Here is a 22,881-nt window from a genome sequence, read left to right as displayed (position 1 = left end):
ATTAGGTGCAAATGGGTACATGAAAGCTTGACTGAGACATGGACCAAGGGACACAGCATTACATCAACTGGAGATGCATTGAGGATGGCTGGGCTTACAAGAACAGCGATGCCCAAGTTAGCATCTTCATCACTTCTTTGGTATCTGCCTACCAAACTGAGGATTCAGAGGGAAGGAGCAGGATCTGGACACTGCCATTGTCTTCACAGCCAAGAGATGGGCAATGCACGTCTCAATTGCTTTCTGCACTTCTCAAATAACAGGAACAATTTATGCATCATAGATGCAAGGGAGGGCCTAGTCTAGTAAAAAGTTTATCTTTACCTGACAGCTGGCATATTTGTGGTCAGAGTGAAGAAGTTTGGGTTAGGATTTGAGTCGTATAAGCTCAGTCAACAACTAATACTTGGCAGACCCTCAGGCTCCCTTAGACTTACTGGAAAGAGATGGGCATCTTCAGCAGGCTGCATCCTCCACTTTTAATACGGATAGTGATGGACAGTCTCAGTTTGCTCTCAGTGGACTGTCCGGAAGGAAGCAGAAGAACTAGAAGGCTCCATATGGTGTTTGCAACAACCCAGAAAGCTGCAAACTGACCCAAACCAAATCTGGCTGTAAGCTGACAGAGCTGGTTGTATAAAAGCAGGTCCCACCCTGACAGTATTGTCATGAAGAGAAGTATCTGTACCCCTACATCTTGACTTACCTTCACCACATGAGGCTTAAAGCAGATATTTCTGAAAAGTTGAGCGAGAGGACTTTGGGATAGGGCCAGAGTAAGTGCAGTGTGAAACACCACCTCCATCAAGACCTTGTTTTTGTGTCTGCACAGAGCATCCACGATCTTCTTCATCTTGTTTTCCAGAGGCTCTTCGGGGAGCAACGCTGTTTAGAGGATGTTTTCCATTTGTCTTATGACAGGCTAGGAAAGAAATTGAACAAACCAGATGGAATCTAAGGAGATCCATAAGACACCTCTTGATGAGGGGCCCACTGGGAGGCTTCAAAAGTGGTGGTTTAGATAAATGTGATGATCCTTTTGCCTCCAACTCAGGAGGAAATTCTCATAGCTTTCTACAAACACCGCATAGAAATCTTCTGTAGGAGATACAATGGATACTTGGATACTCACAATCAGTCCCTGGGTTTCCTTGGGATTTTTGTTCTTTATTTGATTTTCTGCTCTGTCCAGCACCGAAAGCATCAGTGTTATATTTGAGCAGGCACCCATATGCTATGAAACACAGATGGAAGTTACGTTATGGTAATGAAGATACCACTAGCATGTAGAAGGCTATCTCAAGCCCACTGAAGCATTCAGATAGACCCCTCACAAATGATCATGCTATTTTTGTGTTGTGAATATTACAAACTGGTTTTGCATCTTTTAAAAACGTGTATTTTTATCATGGGGGCAAGCTTGGGGTGCTGTAGAGATATGGGCTCTGAAATCTGTTCTGCCTGAATTTTACTGTGCAATGGTTTCATTTCTGCAATCTTCCAAATACAAAAATAGGTCCCTCCAGGAGAACAGTCACATGCTAAGCAGGTATAGGGATGAATTGTTCTCTAGAGGAGCTTATGTCTCTCCCCAGACTGGAAGAAAGCCCCCAAGAAGAAATTTTTTGTGACTTAAGTTGGGTGTTTCCTATCCCATCGGCTCTAATAAGGCACACAGGCTACAATACAAGATGTATTTCAACAGGCAGGGCTCCAGTTAGCCAGCTGTACACCCTCAGAGCTGGCTGCAAAGAAAAGCCTGGGTGCATCTATGTGCTTTAGTGGCACAACTTCAGTGACCTGTAGATGGGCTTTTAGAAGATGCTTACCTGTGAATTTTCAACCCCTCTGGGTAAAATCCATTTTTCTGCCTGAAGAATCTTCTGCATTGGGATGAACCCATAGTTGTTATAGAGATTTCTAATGAGGAATATTTGAGGCCATGGTGTCTGTGCATTTGCCACCAGCTTCTTCATTGCATTCACCAGGTCTTGCTCCTCTTGCTTGTTCCCACCAGGAGACAGTATGTTTGGATCTGCAGCTACCAGTGAGATTTCTTATTAGACTCACTCCCATGCAGTTGTATATCATAGATCCTTTTTGCAAACACACCACCTGCTTAGGTTTCAATAACACTTTTCCCCCAAGAGTAGAAATATGGCCTGCAACCATAGTATCCTGGGCTTCTTAATACTTACAGCATGCAGGGAAGTTGAATACTAGGCAGTGAATATGGGGACTGAATGGCCCACTGTTTTCCCATTTTTGGTCCTTACAGGATCTTGGTTGGGTAATCTTCTCTAGCCTCTATCTTAAATCAGAGAGGAAAGCTCTCAAAGGCTGTCCAGAAGGTAGAGAGCAATCTCATGGCTCTGTCCTAGGTAGCTGAGAGAAGTGGGAATTATCTGGCCTATTTTACATCTTGGCCTTATAAAGGGTCTCCTGTATCTCCGTTGATTATAAGGGTTGAGGTAAGATTGTGTTGGTCTTGTCACTCAGACTTTACTTGGACACTCTTCAAAGCTGACAAAGATGTAAGAAAGTGACTCAACAGAGTCTAAAATGCAATACATCCGCTTCTCAACCAGGAGACTCACACATGTTCAGTGTGAACTCCATTGACTCTGCCTGTCATTCTCAACAGACTAATGGGAGAACAGAGTGCCAGCACATGCACCTACCTGTATACACTTAAATTATTATACACTGCTGCACACCACTCCTTAAGTCTGGTGAACTATTTATTCAGGGGAAATGCCAATATTCAGGTAAGTTTCTTTCAACTCTGAACAAAACCTGGATATTTTAATACTGAGAAAATAATCCAGAAAAATGAAAATGGTTTCAGAGGAAATCAACAAGTTCTAGGTAATGTATACATTTTGGGTGCAACATACACATCTTTGGATGCAACGTATTTATATACAAAATTTAGCTACCTTAACCCCATTCAGTTTCAATCTTGCCAAAAAATAGTTTTATAATGTCAGAATAAGAGGATTAAAAATTATGTAGATTTAAAGGAAATAAATTAGCCCTTCTGATCCTGAATCACCTCTTGAAAATTCATCTGTTAAACCCCCTAAATTTAGACAAAACTTCGTCTTTTTTTTTCTTCTTTTTTTTTTCCTTTTTTTTTCCTTCAGAAACCTCCTATAATAGTGAATGTTTGCCTTGTTCTAAACCTGCTTATGAGGAAACACAACTCTCATGCTCTCTGCAGCTAGCAGAATGACTCACCACAGAGGACCTGTCTGCCAAGCACAGTGGCCACGTGGCTGATGGAGAACCGGAGACAGGCTATGAACTGGAGGGTGTCAATTTTTGAGGCCTTGGGTGAGCAGAAAGCAGAAAGGTCTGCAGTAGAGAGGCAGCTTTCAGCAAGCTGGTTGACATCATCTTGCGAAGGATACATAAAATCCTGTTCAACGGAAAGACAGAGGGAACGTTAAGAGTCCAAAGCTGCCATAGATTCTGGATAGTCCCCTCTTCATTCCTAAGCCTTTTCACCAGGTACAGAGCTCATTTCTGCTGTGATGTTGTACCCTGTGAATTTCAAGTCCCCAGCAATGACCTGCTTTGCAGGTGTACTGTTTTTCACCACCTTTGAGGGTAGCCCCAACTCTGCTTCTCTGGCAGGACAGGACTGCCTCCTTTCTTGATTCACTTGGTGGAGAATCACATGTTGAACAGATGTGCTTGTGCACATCTGTGGTGTACCGGTTCAAAACGGACCAGAGACCAGGGACAGTTCTGTTCAGAGTATCAGCTGTGCTCAAGGGAGGCTGTCATGGCTTACAAATCAGGCCATGGGCACCCCTGGACTCCAGGAGCTCCAGCTCCAAAATTCAGACTGTACATTGGACCTTATTAACTCAGGCCTGGATTCTTCCAGACTACGCTTAGGCATATAAGCAAGGCAGGTCAGCAGCCTGTTCCAGACACCCTCAGGAGCCAGTGGGGGGAAAGAGAGACGAAGAGTGTGATCTGCAAAGGGCAGGACAGAAAATGAATGTTAGTTTGAGTGTGAATTCCAGGAACACCTCAAGATATTTGCACCTACCTCCAGACAATGCACCACCATGAAGTAGAAATGGTTCCAGTTGCTTTTGTTGATGGTTATCTTTTCCTCCATCTCAGAAAGGTATGTTTCCAGGTGAACCTTTATGTTGTTGAACCTATGGCAAAAAAAGACAGGATGTGAGCATCCATGTAGCCCGTGTGGGTCAGTGATCAGGCTAGGAGCTAGCTCATGCTAACCCATGTCGTAGGAGCAGTTTCAAGAGGGAGGACTTGATTGTTGGACTGGTGTCCATGCACTCTTCAAAGGGTGACAGCTCACTTTTTGACTTGCACACTAAAAATGAAGGATGACATTCATTATTTTTTTTCAGTACAAGATCGGGTCAGGGTCCCAGTGAAATTAGGCTCTTACCCCTTTTTACTGCCTGGTGCTCAGGGCTGGATGGCTTGCAGGCCACAAATTGGGTCAGCCGAGTGATGACTTCTGGGGATGGTGTGCCTCTGTCTCCCAAGATACAGGTGGTAACAAACTCCACAAAGAAGGAGTTACATTTCCTCCTGAATTTGTTATGACATGCAACAGCTTCCCTGTAAGGAGGAATAAAATCAAGATCTACCATCAAAATCCAACAAAGCAAAGAAACAACTTCTGTTTTCTGCTTCTCTGAATGCAACCAGGAGACCAGGTACACCTAGACTGTGGGGAATAAATAAGCTTTTTAAATAGAGAGGGGAGTTAACCCCCAGAAAACCCACTATAACATTTTTTCTTGAATACCAAGGACAAACTTTCTTCTTCCCTGTACTCTCCCTCTCTCCTATCTCCACTCAAGATAGCTAGAGAACAAAGACAAATGGACTCTCATGTAGGATGTATGCCTGGATAGACTGCCTGTTGAGATGGAGGTAGAAGTGCTGGAACTGACCCCAAATCACTTCACATGAATCCTTTCACCACCAAGAGTTTGCTACACATGGTAGATACTGACATTTCCATGGAGATCACGTGTTAATACCACTTGTGTAGCCTCTGCTCTGGTAACTATTCCAGTATTTTATACAAAGTGATAGAGACTGAAACAACAAAACCAGTTGTTTTACTAGTTACAGGATACCTTGTGGCCGCTGTAGCTGTGGGTGTGTAGTCCTCCGGGAAGTTAGCCTTGCAGATCTTACACTGTTTGCTTCTCCACTCACAGATGCACTGTGAGCAGAAAATGTGGCCACAGGGCAGCTCTGCTGGGTCAGTGATCTCAAGTAGACAGCTCTTGCAGTCCTTCACACCCTTCCTGAAAGATGCCACCAAAGGAAGACACAACTCAGGACTGATTTTACACTGGTGCCAGACCTGAGGGTGGTCATGGGATTCTCATGCCCAACTTTTGCTGTGGGCATCAAAACTGGATGGTCATTTTTAACTAGCCTTACTGGTGAGCAGAGAATAAGGGCAACACCTGCTAGTTTAATAAGGGGGTGGCTCCACCAAGGACCATCCCATCTAAGAAATGTGGCCCATCATGCTAAGCATGGCTGGGTGAGGGGGGTGGGTGTTATTCACAGCCTCATTAGGCCTGTGAATACCTACATCAATTACACTGCATTCAATTCCAGGTTGTCTCTGTCATCAGCCAGGCACACCACTGCATAGGAAAGACTTTGCTCCATGGCCTTCTGAGGTTGGGCATTAGGAGTCTCCAGGAGGAATCCTTTGGCCTGAGGAGATTCATCCCCATTGACTAGTGACAATCTTGCCCCACCCCTTAGAAAAAATGGTTTTGATGTAAAATGTCCCCAGAACAGATTTTTTTTTTTTTTTTTGACTTGGACTTACACAAGGTACACAGTGTCAGCATTTTGGTTGCATATCTTGAGTACTTCTGTCACCAACTCAAAAGTTTCTGCTGGCTCAAAATTTTGTGTTTCAGTCAGGCACTGTAGGAAAGAAAGAGTGGTGAAAGCTCAATGGAAATATCTTCTTGGCATATGAAAGAGGAACCATATGGGATGTCAGCACCACAAAATTACATTAAAAAACACCAGAATCAAACAGACCCACCACGTATCTTTCCTCATGTAATGCCAGGAATAATTGGCCTGAAATATGTCTTAAGCTTTCAAGGAAACCTTCCTTTAAATAAAATTCCGATTTTGTGGGGCTATCATGATGAGTCTGAAATCTCAGTGGTTTTTTTGCACTGGATGGTGTTTCCACCCTCTTCCCATTTCTATGCCCTCCCTCAAGCTGGCATCAGAGGAATCCCTGGAAGATAAGGCTCCTTCCAAACTCTGCTGGTCTCCAAGGCTATAAATTGTCCAGGCAAGCACTACATGAGCACATACATTCCAGGTGAAGATGAACTGCTTCACAAGAATTCTCAGAAGCTTCTCATCTATTTGTGTCTCGTTGTGCAGCAGGTGGTCAAAGAACATGTAGACAATGTTGGTGCAGGTCCACTGGTGTCTGGAAAGCACACACACATGGATGTTGAACAAAGCTTCAAGACTTGCCAGAGAAAGCCACAGCTGACCTACTCTACTGTTGGCAATGGTGCAATTTTAAATGGGAGGCTGGCCTACAGACCTCTGAGGTCCCTTCCAATCAAGATTTCTGTGACAGGTCCCAGGTACTGTGAGATGATCTGAGGACACAAGAACTCCTGGGCTGGCTTTGGAGGACTAGACTAAGCAAGGAGAGAAAAATACAGCATCGTCCTGTCTACGTCACTTGTTGGAGTGTCCCCAGACCAAACTGAGTTATTGAATCTTTACTGGGTTTTGTCTATGTAGATACCTACTCTATTACAGCAAGCATCCTGGGCATGATCAAGCATACAGTCAGATGTTCAGGGAAACAGGTCTTATTGTCAAGGAATGATGGGTGCATGACCATGACCAAAATGAAGAGTTCTTAACACAACTTTTTGGGGTGATTTTGCGAATGTTTTTGTGATAATCAGACAACAGAACGAGCAAAGGATTAGGAAGGAGACAACAGTTTCAGAGATCAAGGTTCTTAAACTAATTACTATGGCTTCCCAAGGAAAGGATGGATTAAGCTCACAGTGTAGACACCTAGCTCATGGAAGAGGTGAGATACGGCCCCATATATTTGTCTGAAGTTTTTGAATTCACTGAAACACCGGATTAGGAGCTCCAGGGAAAAAGGGTAGGCAATGAGCAATCCTTCTCCACAGACTGTATTTTTAACCTTCAAGCATTGTAGTTTTCAAATCTTTTGGTGAGAGCTGGCAGAATCATTTGGAAAACAGATGCCAACAATTTGAAGGAAAAAATTTTGGCTTGTCTGAAAGAGGACCTGTTACTTGAAAGACGAAGATAAGGCTGTTGACAAGGGTCAGACTTACAACACACTCCTCAGGAGTTCCCTTTTCTTCTGGCAAAGATGAATCTGGTAATTGTCCATACTGATCCACTCCATCCAGGGCTTAATGGACTTGACCCTTCTAAGCCATTCTGTACAGGCCTCAAATGACAGAAGATTATCTGTGGGCTGCACCTTCTTCAGGAGAATGTTCAAGGTGTCAGGAGTGACAAACTGAAACTGTATTTGAAAAGAGAGAAGAAAAACATAGCCTTTATAGCTGACCTAGCCCCATTGGACCCTGGTGAATAAAAAAGCTTTGGAGTCTGTGATGGGGAATTCTCTGAAAACCTTAGCTTGGTGCACATGGCAACAAATACCATAGCAGAAATTTATTAGGTAGGGAAGTGAGAACAGTACAGAAACCATAATTGTACCATAGTGTAACTCTATGTTGCACTTGCGTCTTGAATACTCTTTAAATACGTGAACCAGACCACTGGTTTCCTTCCACAGGGAAACTTTCAGCTCTAAGCTTCTAAACTTGTTGCCTTCAGTCCCCTTGACATTCAGGAAGGAGAAATAGGTATTTCCAAAGAACAGTTCTTCCATTTCACAGAGAGATGTTTAAGATTGTTGAATGAATTGTTCTTTGGAAAGACTTAGATATTTAGGTGTGATCCAGCTGCTCGATTGTAGGTCTCTGCTGTCAGCTGAAATGCCTTTGGATGTCTGAGACATCTGTACAGAGCCAGCAGATAGGGCATAGGACCTACAGGAGACTCATGCCCTACTGCAGCAGGAGCTGGAGGCCAAACAGCATCTGAAATGTCGGTAGATGCCTACTTGTAGGCAACTGAACTGCACCTCTCCCTTCAGTAGTGAGTCACTCTCCGCTGTCTCTGTAGCTCATGTTTTCACTAGCAATCACAGGAGATCAGACAACCATTGCAAATGCAGACACATCCCTGTAGACATGTAACCTACAGTGTCTGAATCTAGACTTGGACCCCACCCCAGAAGTTAAGTACTATGACCATCATCTATAAGGTCTGAGTGTCTAAGAAGAGATCAATGTCATACCCAGAACACAAGCAAAAGGTTGTGTAATATTTTTCTACATAGTGCAGATTAAATTATAGAAGTTTTGAAGACCGAAAAGTATAAATGTAATTAAAAAAAATGGGTAGAGGAGGATGAAGGACAGGTCCTTTGGTAGGGAATGAGCTGGATATGATCAGTAGCTCAGAAACTCCCTAAGACTTACTGGAAGCTGGAAAACACTTCCAAGGAAATATCTCCTGAAGACTTGACTCTTTTCTTACACACTTTCACTGAGTATTTGCTAGTGACCATTGTTAGAAACAGGCTGTGCCACTTTGCTCTGTGAAACACCAGCTGTTCCCTTTTGCTCACCGTTTCTGGTGGGTCCTTCTCGTACATCTTTTGCAGCTCGCTTGTTACAGTCTCATCACTTTTTACCAAGTCAACAAAGAGTTGATATTCCTCTCGTAGGTAGAAATATTCTATATGAAGCCAAATGGGGAAAAAACTTATCTCCTGCCCCACAGAAGAGCAGAGCTGTTTCGCATTGACTAGGAGAGCCTTTGACAGAATCTGTGGATAAAATAAAAGGTGTTATTTCTGTTCCAAACAAACAACAGGGGACTGAGGATGACATTCAGCATTGCTGAAGCAGTTCACTCAAGTTTCTACATCAAAAAAACTTTTCTTAAGGTGGAATTAAGACTGAGCACCAACAGTTGCTGGGAAGTGTGCAGAACATGAGAAGCTATTTTTTTCCCCCTGTTCTTAGAACCATAGATATCTGTAGCCCTGTGACTCAAGCCAGTGTCATTTAAAGCCTGTACTCCACCAAACCCCATTTACCTCATAGACAGAAAGATCTTGCCCAGGAAAAGTCATTCTTAGAAAGTCATTTGTGTAACACTGCATCATCTCTGAATTACTGCCATCTGGCATCAACACGTCCTTGATCAGCGTTTGGAACAATTTGGCTGGTTCCTTCATAGGCACTTTTGGATGACCTAGAGGAAAGGACAGAGATGTCAGGTACCCAGAAAATAGAAGTTGACAGGAAAACAGGAGTGCACAACAGATGTTCTGAGTCATTATGGTTGTGTGGGGAACAGAACTGCCATGGTTGCTCCTACCACAACTCTGGCTATTGCGGGAAACTTTGGAGATCAGCTTCCCTGGGTTAAAGAACAATACCTGCTTGAAAAGTCTGATGTTACCTTTCATATTATAGACTCTCTCCCACAGCTTCTCCAGGTAGGCCTTCAAAACCCAACTGAATGGGAACTGGCAAAACACAGATGTGTTGGGGTCTTTAGTCATTGACAACACAGAAATCTTAGCATCTCGTTTCCTTAAAAAGCACAGAATGAAACAATCACATAATATGCTCTATGTGTACTGAACTGAAGCATCACAGAGAAATTTCTGACTGCCACTAGTATATGTTCTGCTTAAAAGGTTAAAAAGAAGAGAAAGATATTTTGTTAAAAACTCAGCAGCAGTGAAAACAAGGCAGGAGGAGAAAAAGTTCCTGTCACTGGGAGCTGAAGGCTAAAAAAGGCTGCAGCAGGGGAAAGGCAACTGAGTTGGACAACATTTGTCTTGTCTCTGACCACAGCTGCTGTTCAGAGTAAGCTGACTGATCAATTAAAATGTGATAGTTGGACACTAAATGCATTTTATGCTGGGGAGGGGATTCATCAGCTCTGACCTTAGGGAACACAAATTCAAGTTTCTAAACTCTGGACCTATTGTTTCTGACTTTACCATGTGTTAATCACTATTCCAAGGAACTGGAGTTCCTTGCTAATGTTCCTGGGTTGCTGAAGGTTTAAGAGAACTGGAAAGTTCTGATTCCAGTGTCACAACACAAAGGACTTATCATGGATAAGTTATGAGTTGTGTGAGCTTATTGTAACTTCAGACTTGTTGTTTGATCATTTCCTTCTGTAGAGGGTTGCGTTATGAAAGCAGGTTTTTATTCTCCTAATGTACATACTGTATTTTTCCACCAAGTCTCTTACTTGCTGGTATATTTAATTCTCAAGAAGGATTCTTCTTTAAACATCTGAAGCCACAGTTCTGAGAATGCAGACAGTGGAGAGAGATGATCCAGGTTGTTGTTTGCATCCACCACTGAGAGAATTTGAGCAAATAAATTGGCCACGATGTCTTCTAAATGCATCCAGAGTACATGCCTAGAAGTGATAACATGGCCTGTCAAGTGTCTTCCTTGTACCTGACCAATCTTCTATTCATCAGAAACTCACATCTATTTCTCTATACCAGATAGCAATATCCCTCCTGGTTGTCATATCTGAGCCCCATTAAGTATTGTGCTTCACACACCACAGCTCTTTTAACAGACTCAGAAACAGACCTGTCAGAAATTTGGAAAGGGCTGCACAGATAAAAGTACCTGAATGAAGTGTCTTCAAGGATGAACTCACTGGAGACAGCTCTGCGGAAAACCCAGTCCCTTGGTTCAAGGCTTATTTTCTCACGTTCTTGTAGGAGGTGGCAAATTCTCCTTTTCAGCACAGTCATAAAATGACTATAAACTAATAATAAAAAAAAGTTTATGAAAACATTTGAATGAAAGGGGTTCCCATGCAAAGTTTTCAGTCGAAGTAAAGCTAGTCATAGAAAGTGACCTCCATGAAAGTTCTTGGTTTGCCTCCACAATAAAATCCAGGGACTTTATATTCTAGTCTCTTCCCTTTCCTCTTTATTTCTAGTGAGTTGATTTTGGGGGCAACATTTAGTAAAGACATGCCATTTTTGATGGAGGAAAGAAAATCCACTTCTCTGTCTCAGTCTTTTAAAAATAATTAGGCTCTTTGGTGTATAAGTACTCTGATATTCATATTGATATAGAGAAATGTTTAGTATTGTATGTCACAAGAATAGTCACAGTGCTGCAGAAGGTTTAACATCCCATTCTTATCTGTATGACACTGGTATCAATATAAAATAAAATTGATGGGATTGTTTCTATTTTAGTACTGATATAACGACAAGCAAAATTCATCCTGCATTGTGCTGAGGAATGAAGGTGTCACTACGCAATCACAAGAAAACACCTTTTCCTGAGGAACATTTTCTTATAGTCAAAATTTAGTACAGATTAAATTCTGGTTTTGCCATGTGACCACAAGGACTTTCCAGACCCACCACATCTTTTAAGTGGCAACACGGTCTCTTTTCTTTTTCAGTCATTAACAAACATCCTAGGCACCTGACAGGAACTTATTGTTCAAAGAAGAGCAAGTCATGCACCATAGTGACAAAGTCTTTCCATATGCAGGAAAGAATAATTTCCAAATGCACCTACAAGGATTTTGGTGCTTGGTTTCTGATGAAACCAGACCTTTTCCATTTTGCTGAAGCTACAGTTTTCTATCAAGACACCACATCACCTGCACAAATAATTTGTATCAATTCTGTGTAGAAATCAGTTGGGTGGCTTTGGACTCCAAAATAGTCATGGTGGTATAAAGTGACCTCTGCCTCAGATTGTTCTGCCAAGGTCTCCATCAAAGGTCATGTGAAAAGCTGGATATTTCAGTACAGATTCTGAGAACGCACAACGTGGGGTGCATGGAGAGAAGAAGAGGCCCTGAGAAAACCTAGTCCTCTCTCCTTTGGGACCTCCCCCCATGCTGGCCTAGACCGGCACCAGGATAGTTCATTAAACCACTCATTTCGTTCCCCCTGTACCATGGTTTGCAATGTGCAAGATGCAGCGATGTGTAAATGAAAAAGCCCAGCCCTCTGGGCCTTGGTTTGTACTTACACATGGTTCTACTATGATCCTGGAAAAGCAAGTTGTGAATGATCATGATTCTCTCAGTGGCACGCCGACTGTTGCCAGCCTTGTCCTCCAGCTGGATCACAGCTTTCTGGATGCTCTGTTTGATCATAGAGTCCATGCTGAGGAGCTGTGAATGGAAAAGACTGGAGGTCAGTGTATTGCCTAACACTCCATTGCATTTGCTCTGTCAATTCCTACTTAACTTGACACAATGGACTCGCAGGTATGTATCTACTTCACCACACCATCCCTAGTAAATCAATCCCAACATTGCAGAGAAGTGCTAAAAGCCCTGGCAAGGGATGGAGAAATGGGGAAAGAGATTTCATGCTTTGTTAAAGTTCACAAAAGGCTTAAATGTGCCTACTCTGACCTTGTGCTGGTCTGTCATAGGGTGGGGACAACTTCACCCTCACTGTGTGACTCACAAAGACCTGCAACTACTTTTTCCTGTGGTAAATGTACTATTTGAACCAGGGACCAGCATAACTGGATCCCTAAATGCCTATGAAAGCTATTGTTTCCTAAACCAGTCCCTGTGTAATGTCAGGCAGCTGAAATAAGAAAAAAAAAAATCATACATTTCCTTCTGGAAGAAGACTAGACTTGGCTGGATCTTCAAGAGCAGCAGATTCCTCTGGAGAACCTGAAATCACAATCAGTCATAAGACTCCTTTGTAAAAAATGTAGAAACCTGAAAGACAGATACCTCTATCCAAATGAAGCATCTGGAGTATCTCAACAATCAACGAAGGGTTGCAAAGCTGTCAATCTCAGAAATTTCAGCCTGGGCTTTGTCCCCTCTGGGGAGAATTGCCCAATAACCAGATCTCAGTTTTGGTTGGCACCCCATAGGAAATGTGGGTGTGTAAGGACAAGAAATGGAGTTCCTCCCCAACTGCTCCTGCCTCCCCTTGTCCATACATCCTGAAAACAATGGAAAGGATGTATTGAGTTGGCTTTGAACTCACCAGATCATGAATATTTAGTGGTTTTATTTGGGCAAGGTGGGCAGAAAGACTTGCTGGGAATCAGAGTGTGTCTACTGTATGCTGAATGCCACAGCAGCACAGCCAATTTGCTATTGTAACTGAAAGACTAGCTTAGGTACCCTGCTACCCTACAGTCACAGCTTTCAGAACAGGAGGAAAAAAATGCAATGCTGTGAGGACTTCAGAAACAGCAAGTGAAGGAAGTCCTGCTGAGACCCAGAGCCAGTGCCTTCATGGACCACTTGATCTAGCTGTACTTAAAGCTGTAGGAGGAGCAAATGGGACAGAGGAAGGGATGGAGCTGTGCAGGTAGTGGGTGAAAAGCAAGTGGCTGGTTACCTGTTGGGAGATGCTCCTGGAAAGTGGTCATGAAAATCTCAGCAACAGTCATTTTGGCGAGATGGCCTAGATTGGCTGTAAAGTTTTCTGGGGGCATCAGATCATCCAAGTGGATCGACATCCATTCACCTGGGGAGGCAGTAAGCATGGCAGAAATAGTAATACCGGACATAACTGCTGTGAACAGTTGACCTGCTCTCCTTGGTGTACCACACCCATCCAGAAAAATCAATAAACTTTGGCTGCCCTGACCTACCAGCAGCCTGGATAATAAGATATTGAGAGATGGAAGATTTACCACCTCCTGTTTCTTTTTGCTCTGAGGAAGGACATGCTTCTCTTATATCATTCTGTTCCCCTCCTCTCCATCTTCCCAGTGCTAATGGGCACAAATGCGCTAACTGTCATTCTTGTCCTTTAACTAAGGAAGAGAATGATGCTATAACCCAAAAGGTGTTTGACCACCTTCAACCTAAAGAAGTTTTTTCTTATGTTTGAATGGAATTTCTTGTATTTCAGTTTGTGCCCATTGCCTCTTGTCCTGTCATGGGACACCACCGAAGCATCTGGCTCCTTCTTCTTTATGCCCTCCCATCATGCATGTATACACAGTGATAAGATCCCACGAGCCTTCTCTTCTCCAGGCTGAACCGTCTCAGCTCTCTCAGCCTCTCCTCATATGAAAGATGCTCCAGTCCCTTAATCATCTTTGTGGCCCTTCACTAGGGTTGTTCCAGTATGTCCATGTCTCTTTATATTGGGAAGCACAGAAATGGACACAGGAGATGAGGTGTGGCCTCACCAGTGCTGAGTAGAGGGGAAGGATCACCTTCCTCGACCTGCTGGCAGTGCTCTGCCTAATAAAGGCTATGTTGGCCGCCTTTGCCACGAGGACGCATTGCTAGCTCATGTTAAACTTGATGTCCAACAGCACCACCAGGTCCTTCTCTACGAAGCTGCTTTCCAGCTGGTCAGTGACCAGCCTGTACTGGTCTTTCAACAGATGCAGGACTTTGCACTTCTCTCTGTTGAACTTCATGAGGTTCCTGTCAGCCCATTTGTCCAGCCTGTCCAGGTCCCTTTGGATGGCAGCATAACCCTCCAGTGTATCAATCACTCCTCCCAGTTTTGTATCATCAGCAAACTTACTGAAGGTACACCCTGTCCTATCATCCAGGTCATTAAAGAGGTTGTTAAACGGTACTGACCCCAGTATCGATCCTTGAAGTAACACCACTAATGACTGGCCACCAGCTGGATTTCGTGCTGTTGAGCAAAACCTCCTAAGCGCAGCAGCTCAGCTACTTGTCAGTCCAATTCACTGTCCATTTATCTAGTGCATACTTCATTAGTTTGTCAGTGAGGATGTTATGGGAGACAGTGTCAAAAGCCTTACTAAAGTCAAGATAAACACCATGCACCATTCTCTCCTCATCCACCAAGCCAGTCATCTCATCATAAAGGGTATCAGGTTGGTCAGACTTGATTTCCCATTCATAAATCCATGTTGACTTGCTGCTTTTCATGTGTTTGGAAAAGGTTTCCAGGATTATTTCCTGCATCATCTTTCCGGGGATCAGTGTGAGGCTATCTGGTCTGTAGTTCTCTGGATCCTCCTTCTTGCCTTTGCATAACCTCTCCTTTCCCTCCCACTCTCACCCTCATCCAAAATAGCAATTTCAGCCTTACCACCGTCAAATGCCATGTAGCCGCAGCCTCCCAGAACTCGCGGGACTTGAGTGGCCAGCACAACATGTGATGAGCCTGTGCCTGTTGATTTCCTTCTCTCATCTATGATACAGTACCTAGAATCAGGACAGGGAGTCTAAAAAGTCCATTCTCTTTGTCAGTTGGGCAGAGAGTCTCCCAAAACCACCCCCTGCCTTTCCAGGGCTCAGGTAGAGCTTTTGGAAAGACTAACAGCTTGAGGTGTGCCTGTGCTGCAGCGATGGAAAGGGAAAAGAGAAGGTCAGCTCAGCCGAGCCCTGGCTGGGCCAAGAGCCAGTTTGGATCTGGCTACTTCAAGACTCATGCCCACATAGCTCCCCTACACCCTCTCCAAACAATGACTAAGTCACACACCTCAGCAAACTCTTTCATGACAAATTTCCCTCTCTGCTGAATACTGAATCTTTATTTTAATCTGAATTTGTATTGTTGTATGTATGGGTCTCTGCCCAATCATATGTTCCTTCTGGCAATCACGGGAATAATATTAGCAATATCTGCCACAAACATACAGACATATTAGACAACAAAATCCACAACGCAGACCAATCCAGGACTTGCGGGGAAACAGGCCAAAACCCAGCACAGCTTTCCTAGAAGTAGGACGAAAAAAGTTCAAGTCCCTCTCTAGAAAAGCACAAATCCACCCAGAAGAAAGCATTTCAGGAGACAACATGCACATTAGCTGAGATGGTGAAGAGAGGATATGAACAGGAAATGCAGGAGAGTGAGGAAAGGGGTAAGAGGGACTATATTGAGAGAGGATGTGTCTGGCTGGGGGAGGATGTCACTAATTTACTTCAAGGGCTTGAGACCAACCTCATATAATGCTACTCAGACAATATTCATAACCTCATATAATGTCAATGACTTCAGCCCTCACTTGTGTCAAGAAGGGCTTAAGTCTCCTGAAGGTCCTGTGTCCTATCAGCCAGCCCTAAGAGGTGTCTTGGATCCCTAGGATGTCTCAAATGGCACCAGATGTCAGTTTAGGTGCTTTGGTTTGATGACTAAAGAGAAAAAAGTCATCTGGTGTTAGGCCCTGTTTGGAGTACCTTGTGCTGTAAGTCAGTCATGCTAGGGGAAGGTGGTTTTAATGTGTGAAGGATGTATAAAGCATGCTCCCAGAATGAAGAAGATGCTCTTTTAGACAAAGGAAAGCTGAGATGTTAGGGATGCTTTATCTTAATATCTTAACAAACACAGGCTTGGAAATTTAAGCTACAGAACATAGTCATGAGCCCACCCACACAGATATACACATAAAGATATATGAGAACATCTCCAATGACTCCACTGAACAGGTCACTAAAACCAATTCTGTATCCCATGGCTATTTGGCCACTGCATCCTCCCTTACCTTTGCACCTGACTAAAGAAATACAGAAGGAAAGAAGAAAGAAGGAAGGATGTTTACTTGGCACAAGCTAGAAGCCTTTTGCTGCTCTGTGGCTCATCAAAGTGAAACTGGATCAGGAGCAATTTCTCTTCTGATGATTGTGCAAAAAAATTCCTGCAGACAATGAAAGGGTGTGTCATTGCTCTATTCATAAAACCACCTCTGTTCTCCACTCTCCCTACTCCCCCCTTGCCCTCTTTCCCCAAAACCCCAGTCTATAAAATTAACAAAGGTGAGAAGGAAATCTCTCCTCACCTGAGTTCCTGGCAGAAAGTGTATTTGGTGTCAAACTGGCTTAGAAAGAGGCAGTGGATTTTATTTTGAAGGTTAAGTGTCTTCTTTATCTCTTCTAAATCTCTCTCATTTAGAAGTCTTGCATGTGTAGAAACCTGCAGTGAAAGGGAAATAAATTCCAGGGAAATATCATAATTGTAGTATTACCATTCCTAATGGGTGGGAAAACTGAAGTGATCCCCTTATGGACTTTTTTAAGTGCTTCCTAAAGGCAAGACACAGAAATGTGCCCTGCTTACAGGGAAGAAGTGTAGGAGCACTGTTAACAACCAGAAGAACCCTGATTCCTAGTGCTACAAGTGACTTAGACTTGAGATGCATCCTTAGCAATGACTCAGATGCTGTGAGGCAGTGACTCCAAAGGAATCCTGCTGGGAGATGTACATGAGCACTTCAGACCTTGAGGGCTGGAAAAGCCTTTCCATGCAATGTTATGGACCCAGCACGATGGTCCCCACACATGACTCTACTGGGCTGACTCTCTCTCAAGGCTGTGGGCTCCCAGTACTGTAGATGCTGTTTGGGGATTCAGCCGATACCCTTTTAGGTATCTGTATGCAACATAGGTTCCTGAGCTCCTGTGATGGTCAGTGGAGAACTGATCAGGATGCTTTCTTTGGCATGGACAACTCCTGATAATAGATGACATGGGCAGTGGGCATGACCCAGGATCTGCAGAATTGCCTGAACCACCTAAAGTCCTGCTGGATGCTTGGTGAGATCCCCACAGCATCACCAGTGGTGCTTGTCACTTGTCTGCAGGCAATGAATGATGGCCTGGCTATCTTAGCCTTGAACCTCCAGAGCCTTCAGAGTTAGGAGCTGGCACCCACTGCCTGTCTGTTAGCAGATACACCACATTCAGGTCAAGAGGAGAAGCAGAGCCCACCCTAAGTGCAGAGGACCACAAGGCAGAAGCCAGGCACATGTGTGATACAACTGATGGGGCAGGAGCCAAAGAGGACAGGTAGAAGCCCATCACTGTTCAACAGTGGAAATTATCCAGTGGCTTAATGGAGGTTGTGTTGCAACCTCCCTCATTGGGAAAACAAAGACTACTCTCACTGCTTTACAGTGAAGCACACGTACCTGCAGACAGAGCCCAGCAGTCCTCTCTTTCCTTGGCTGCCAGTTAGCTGTCTCTCTCAAAACACTGACAAGGCTGTTGTGCTTCTGCTTGTGGAAGTACAAGTCTTGGATCTGCTCAGCATCATCCACAAGGGAGTATTTAAGGCGCAGGATGGAGTCAGGGGTTGCACCCTGAACAAGTTTCCTTTTGGCAATAGAGAACACTGGCTCTTCATAGGGCTCAAAGTCTCCCCAGGACCTACTCTGAGTGCTTTGCAAAGCAACAGCTGCAGATGTGTCATTGCTGAAACCGATGAAGACATCCTGTTCCTTGGTGTTCAGCCTGGTGGACCAAACATTGGAGAACTTGCTGCTGTCAATGAAGACAAACATCCTGGCCCAGGTCTGCAGGTCCTGCTTCAGCTGTTGCTGCTGCCGGTTCAGAATGGTGTTCATGTCCAAGCAGTGCTTCTCCAGGCGGTTCAGCAGTGGGGTGGGGAACTGGGTGTAGACTACATTCTTCTCCTCTATCACAATGAGTCTGAACTCATCCTTCACACGGCTTTTCACTCTGTGAGTGCCAAGACCCAGGTCCACATAGTAATTTCCCCCCAGACTAACGAAGCACTGGTTGAGTGCATCGTAAAGGCTCTCATAAAGGTTGTGTATATTTAAAAGAACAACAGGCCTGCCTGTCTCCATGCAGATCTTCACCCTGCTGACAGACCAGCATACCTGGGAATAATCTTGGTCCTGTGGAAAACCAGAGCCAAATATGATTTCACAGTGCTCAGTATCTATAAGCTGTGTCATCTGGATGATGTGGAAAGCTGCGTGGTTGGTTGTCAGCAGCAGGAGATATCGAGACATGAGTCCTGCCCCCTGTTTGCCCATATTTTCCTTCAGCAAACAAAGTGTGTGGCTGGTTTCCAAGTCAGGGGGAAGATACACCTCACTGATGCAGTTTTGGAAGAGCTCGACAGGATTAATATCACTGGAGCCTCCAAAGTTTCTCTGAATGGCCTTTATAACGATGTCCTTTTGAGAATTGCACTTCTTGTCTTGGGTGTAGGACAGTATCATTTTGATCAAGCTGTAGAAATCACGGAGCCCAAAGAACTCATTCTTTTGTGTTTTTAGCACCTTGCAGTAGAATTCTGCCAGCAAAGGGAGCAAATCCTCAATGCTTTCAAAGTGAGGCTGTGCAGCACAGATGCCCTTTGCAGTTTTAACTAGCTCTTCTTTGCTAGGGTCAGTCCGTAATACTAGAAGACCCCTGTTCATTTTGGCAGGGTCTAGGGCCCAGTTTGAAATGCCCACAAAGCCAACTTTTTGGTAAGATTCTGGGGTTTCATCATCAACACAACCATCTTCAAGAAGAGGGTGCAGTGTCTTCAGTGGCATCTCTGGCGAGTCTTCTGCAAGGCCAATCTCATCCAGGAGGACCACGGATGCCAACTCATCCAGATTCTTCCCCTTCTGGAACTGAGCACATTGTCGGAAAGTGGAGATGATCCCTTCTGGCTTTGAATGGGGACTGCACTGAAAAGACATCAGCTGGATCTCCTTGCATCTTTTGAACAACTGGTTTTGGGACAGCCTGCCCACCATGGCATCCACAGCAATGGTTTTAGACAGGGATTTTGAGCTTCCTGGCTTCCCAACCAGAAAGAGTGGAACTCGTAGGTCCATGCACATAACTAACATGAATATGTTTTCCCTCAGAGCATCATTGCGGCCTGTTGCCTCAGGAATAGAGAGGTTATCAAGAAATACCTCTTGGCAAAGCTCAATCTCTTGCTGCAGCAGGGATGCAGGGACAGAAAAGCATTTCGCGACCTCCTCCAGGTAATCTTTGCGGCTCTCCAGAGATACATAATAGCAAGCTCCCACTGAAAGGACCAAGGCCCTTTGTGCATCATTTAAGATTGGCTTCTGTTCCTTTTTGTACTTCTTCTTATCAATCTGAGGAAACAGCAGGTCTCTTAGTTTATAAAACCAGAGTGCAATGCCCATGCAGCGCTCTATATCCCGAAGACTGGCAACCCTGCATTCATCCTTCTTCTTCCTGAGGAACTTCTGGGAGGCTGAAATGACACTGGTAAAGACGTCCAAATTTCCAATGGTGATCTTGTTCTTCATGGTGGACTTTACAATCTCTCTGATGTACAGGCTCTGTGTCTTTTCATTCAGCTGTCCAAAATCCCAGACAAGAGGCAATAAGCTAGGTGGCAGGGGCTTGACCTGATACACCAGCTGCCGCAAAGGAATGTAGCCTAGTTTCTCCAGTGTGTCTTCACTCCAGACTCGGTACCCCAAGCCAGCTTTTTCAAGTTTCTCTACAGTTTCCATGGTGTGCCTTTTGTAAGGGTTGCAAGAAGTTACTACTTTCAAACGGTCAGTGAGAATCTTCTCTCCATTTACACTGTGATCACACAGCACCTCTTTGATTGCAAAGATAGCTTCTGATGTGTTGGCTTCATCAAAAAAGAGTACGGTGTCCACTTTGTGCCTTTCTTCATTGGTGCGTGCCAGCTCAATTGCCTGCCTAACATTCTTGTGTATGGTCTTGGAGGTAGTGCCACCATGCACACGTACCACCACCATGTTCTGAATGTCCCTGCCTGCCCTTTGCAGGCTGCACATGAACTGCACAAGCTTTGTCTTCCCACAACCTGTTTCACCCATGATGATTACAGGGATCCCACACTGGAACCGCAGGTGAATGGCAAGCATCTTCATGGTGTTGTCCAGTGTCAGCTGATATGATTCATCTGGATCTTGGGTGTAGCTCACACCAAAAACTCTGCAGAGGGCCTCCAGCTGCATTGTTCTGGGCAAGTCTTCAAAGTTCTTATTGAAAGGAACATGCTGGGCTTTCAAAGTGCGGTATAATTTATGTGTGATAACATTCCTTTCTAAAACAGCTTGAGAATGGGCATCGATAGCATCCAAGTTCTTGCTGATGTGGAAACCCAAGAACTCCATGGAGTCATTGTCTGCATGGAAGACTATATAGGGGTGGGACTCTTGTTCCCATTTTCGTCTTAGCTGGTACTGTCTTATAATGCTGTTTTCCTCATCATCATTTTCTGCACTTGGCACACTTTCATCAGAGATGTCAAGAGAGGGCACTGCAAAGTCCTTGGACATGGTGATCATGAACTTTACCACAAATGTTTTAAACCCCTGGAAATCCTCTCCAGCTGCTGAGCTACAGAAAACGGATTTCTCACACTTGCTTAGCTGGAAGTTTAGGAAATGAGTGAAGTTGCTAAGCTCAGTCCAGGAAGGGTTGTGTCTCCCACAGAACTCCAGTAAGAGCTTCAGGCACTCTTCCTCTGTCCCTTCAGTCCTCTCAGGGATGAAAAGGAAACGGTCAAGGTCTTTCTTCCTCTTATATCTGCTGAGGTACTGGTAAGACCTCTGGAAAGCTTCACTCTTTAACTTGTCTCGGTCAAACTGCTCCTCTTTCATTTCAGAAAGACGACCAGAGCTGGGGTGTTCCAGCAAGTCAAGTACACGCATTGGTGAGACACATTTCACAGCAGGAAAAAGATCCAGGAACTTTTCTTCTGTTTCACTGGACATCTAAAAGAGAGTCAATAAGGAGTACACAGATTACAATGAGGACAGTTGCCCAACCTTCTGCATTTGCCTACAGTTCAAGAGCTTTTTTTTCTGCACACAAATAGGTCAGGAAGCTGGGAAAATCATATGTAGATCAAATTTGTCCAAGCCTGCATGCATGCTCCTAGATGAATATGTACTGACATGACCATAACCTGTAAGGTCCTGGTGCTGAGTTGATGTCCAATGAAAAGCTAGAATACAGCAAGCATGATTATTTCCACCCAGAAAATGATATTCCAAACAGACAGGTTTCAGCACAGGCTACTCTCCATTTTCATCTGCTTTCTTTAGTTAGCAAGCCAAAATGGCTTTCCCTTCCAAATACTTGGCCAGACTCACCTTGCACCTGTGTCAACCTGTCAAAGGGGGCACACACAGCCCCCTTTGGCAAGGACCCTCAGAGGTTTATGACCCATACCATGAAGAATCACCCCCTTTCCATTTGTTCTAAGCTGATCTTGTTAACATTGTTTGATGCTCCTGGTTCTTGTGTTGGAAGAGATGGTGGATGCTTGCTCCCCATTCACCCTCTCCAGGCCACTCAGGATGTTCTAACTCTGCATCACATCCCTAATTTCCTCTTTTAGAATGTCCTCCTTCATTTCTCATATAGGAGACTTCTATTATTTTTTGAACATGTGGGATGTCTATGTCACACTAGGAATGAATTGGAAAAAAACCCAAACCCCACACAGCATCTTACATTTCCTTTCCAGAGTAGACACATGCTGGGACTGCTTGTTTCTACGTAGATGAGCCATCACTCCAGTGGAGAGACAGACCCAAAAATTACATGCAGCTTTAAAAGAGACTTTGGATTTTGGCAGATTTACTGCAGGTGCAGACCTAGTTATGTTAACATCCTCCCTTACTATTCCTCTGACATGAGCACACTATCCCCAAAGCAATACCTCTTGTTTCCTTGTTCTGCTAAGACCTCTTCCTTTTGCCAGGTACTCAATCAAGTAAAGATGAGAGGATTTGCACTTCCAGACTAAGCCACTGGGACTCTGGATGTGTCTTAGGATGCATAGCTCAACCAGCAGCCGGTAGAGACCTGTTGACACCTGACAGGGAAGAAGAAAACTGGTGAAAGAAATGTCTACCAAAAAATACTTAATCCACTACCCATGGCAGGTAGTAGTACCTGCAGCCAGGCTACAGCTTTGCTTCTGTTCTTGTGCTGGATTGCTATTCTATCACACACTGAGACAGCTGTAACTGTTAA

The 22,881-nt window shown here is 44.2% G+C and overlaps 2 protein-coding genes across 3 annotated transcripts in view; both read right to left on the bottom strand.

The window, feature by feature from the left end:
- Positions 1-871, bottom strand: part of LOC104834925 (E3 ubiquitin-protein ligase RNF213-like) — a 12,387-nt gene extending 11,516 nt beyond the window's left edge. For both annotated transcript variants that reach the window (XM_010572598.1, XM_010572599.1), the window contains exon 1: positions 707-871. In XM_010572598.1, coding sequence (XP_010570900.1) covers positions 707-853 — 147 coding nt within the window. In that variant the 5' untranslated portion in view covers positions 854-871. The remainder of the gene's footprint in view (positions 1-706) is intronic.
- The window catches only part of LOC104834926 (E3 ubiquitin-protein ligase RNF213-like), a 24,188-nt gene continuing 2,159 nt past the window's right edge, over positions 853-22,881 (bottom strand). The window contains exons 3-26 of the mRNA XM_010572600.1: positions 22,565-22,720; positions 18,042-21,611; positions 16,914-17,047; positions 16,677-16,772; positions 15,221-15,336; positions 13,532-13,660; positions 12,782-12,846; positions 12,183-12,327; positions 10,806-10,947; positions 10,411-10,584; positions 9,604-9,737; positions 9,236-9,393; positions 8,762-8,962; positions 7,389-7,585; positions 6,364-6,484; positions 5,855-5,955; positions 5,139-5,312; positions 4,436-4,611; positions 4,261-4,357; positions 4,064-4,178; positions 3,241-3,421; positions 1,830-2,041; positions 1,133-1,234; positions 853-922 (exon numbers count right to left, since the gene is read on the bottom strand). Of these exons, the coding sequence (XP_010570902.1) occupies positions 890-922; positions 1,133-1,234; positions 1,830-2,041; positions 3,241-3,421; positions 4,064-4,178; positions 4,261-4,357; positions 4,436-4,611; positions 5,139-5,312; positions 5,855-5,955; positions 6,364-6,484; positions 7,389-7,585; positions 8,762-8,962; positions 9,236-9,393; positions 9,604-9,737; positions 10,411-10,584; positions 10,806-10,947; positions 12,183-12,327; positions 12,782-12,846; positions 13,532-13,660; positions 15,221-15,336; positions 16,677-16,772; positions 16,914-17,047; positions 18,042-21,611; positions 22,565-22,720 (6,729 nt within the window). The 3' untranslated portion in view covers positions 853-889. The remainder of the gene's footprint in view (positions 923-1,132; positions 1,235-1,829; positions 2,042-3,240; positions 3,422-4,063; positions 4,179-4,260; positions 4,358-4,435; positions 4,612-5,138; positions 5,313-5,854; positions 5,956-6,363; positions 6,485-7,388; positions 7,586-8,761; positions 8,963-9,235; positions 9,394-9,603; positions 9,738-10,410; positions 10,585-10,805; positions 10,948-12,182; positions 12,328-12,781; positions 12,847-13,531; positions 13,661-15,220; positions 15,337-16,676; positions 16,773-16,913; positions 17,048-18,041; positions 21,612-22,564; positions 22,721-22,881) is intronic.

Source organism: Haliaeetus leucocephalus, unplaced genomic scaffold (genome assembly GCF_000737465.1).
Source record: "Haliaeetus leucocephalus isolate CR32 unplaced genomic scaffold, Haliaeetus_leucocephalus-4.0 Scaffold351, whole genome shotgun sequence".
Classification (NCBI taxonomy): domain Eukaryota; kingdom Metazoa; phylum Chordata; class Aves; order Accipitriformes; family Accipitridae; genus Haliaeetus; species Haliaeetus leucocephalus.
The sequence above is the reverse complement of the archived record's forward strand: the minus strand, read 5'-3'. Positions and strand labels throughout refer to the sequence as shown.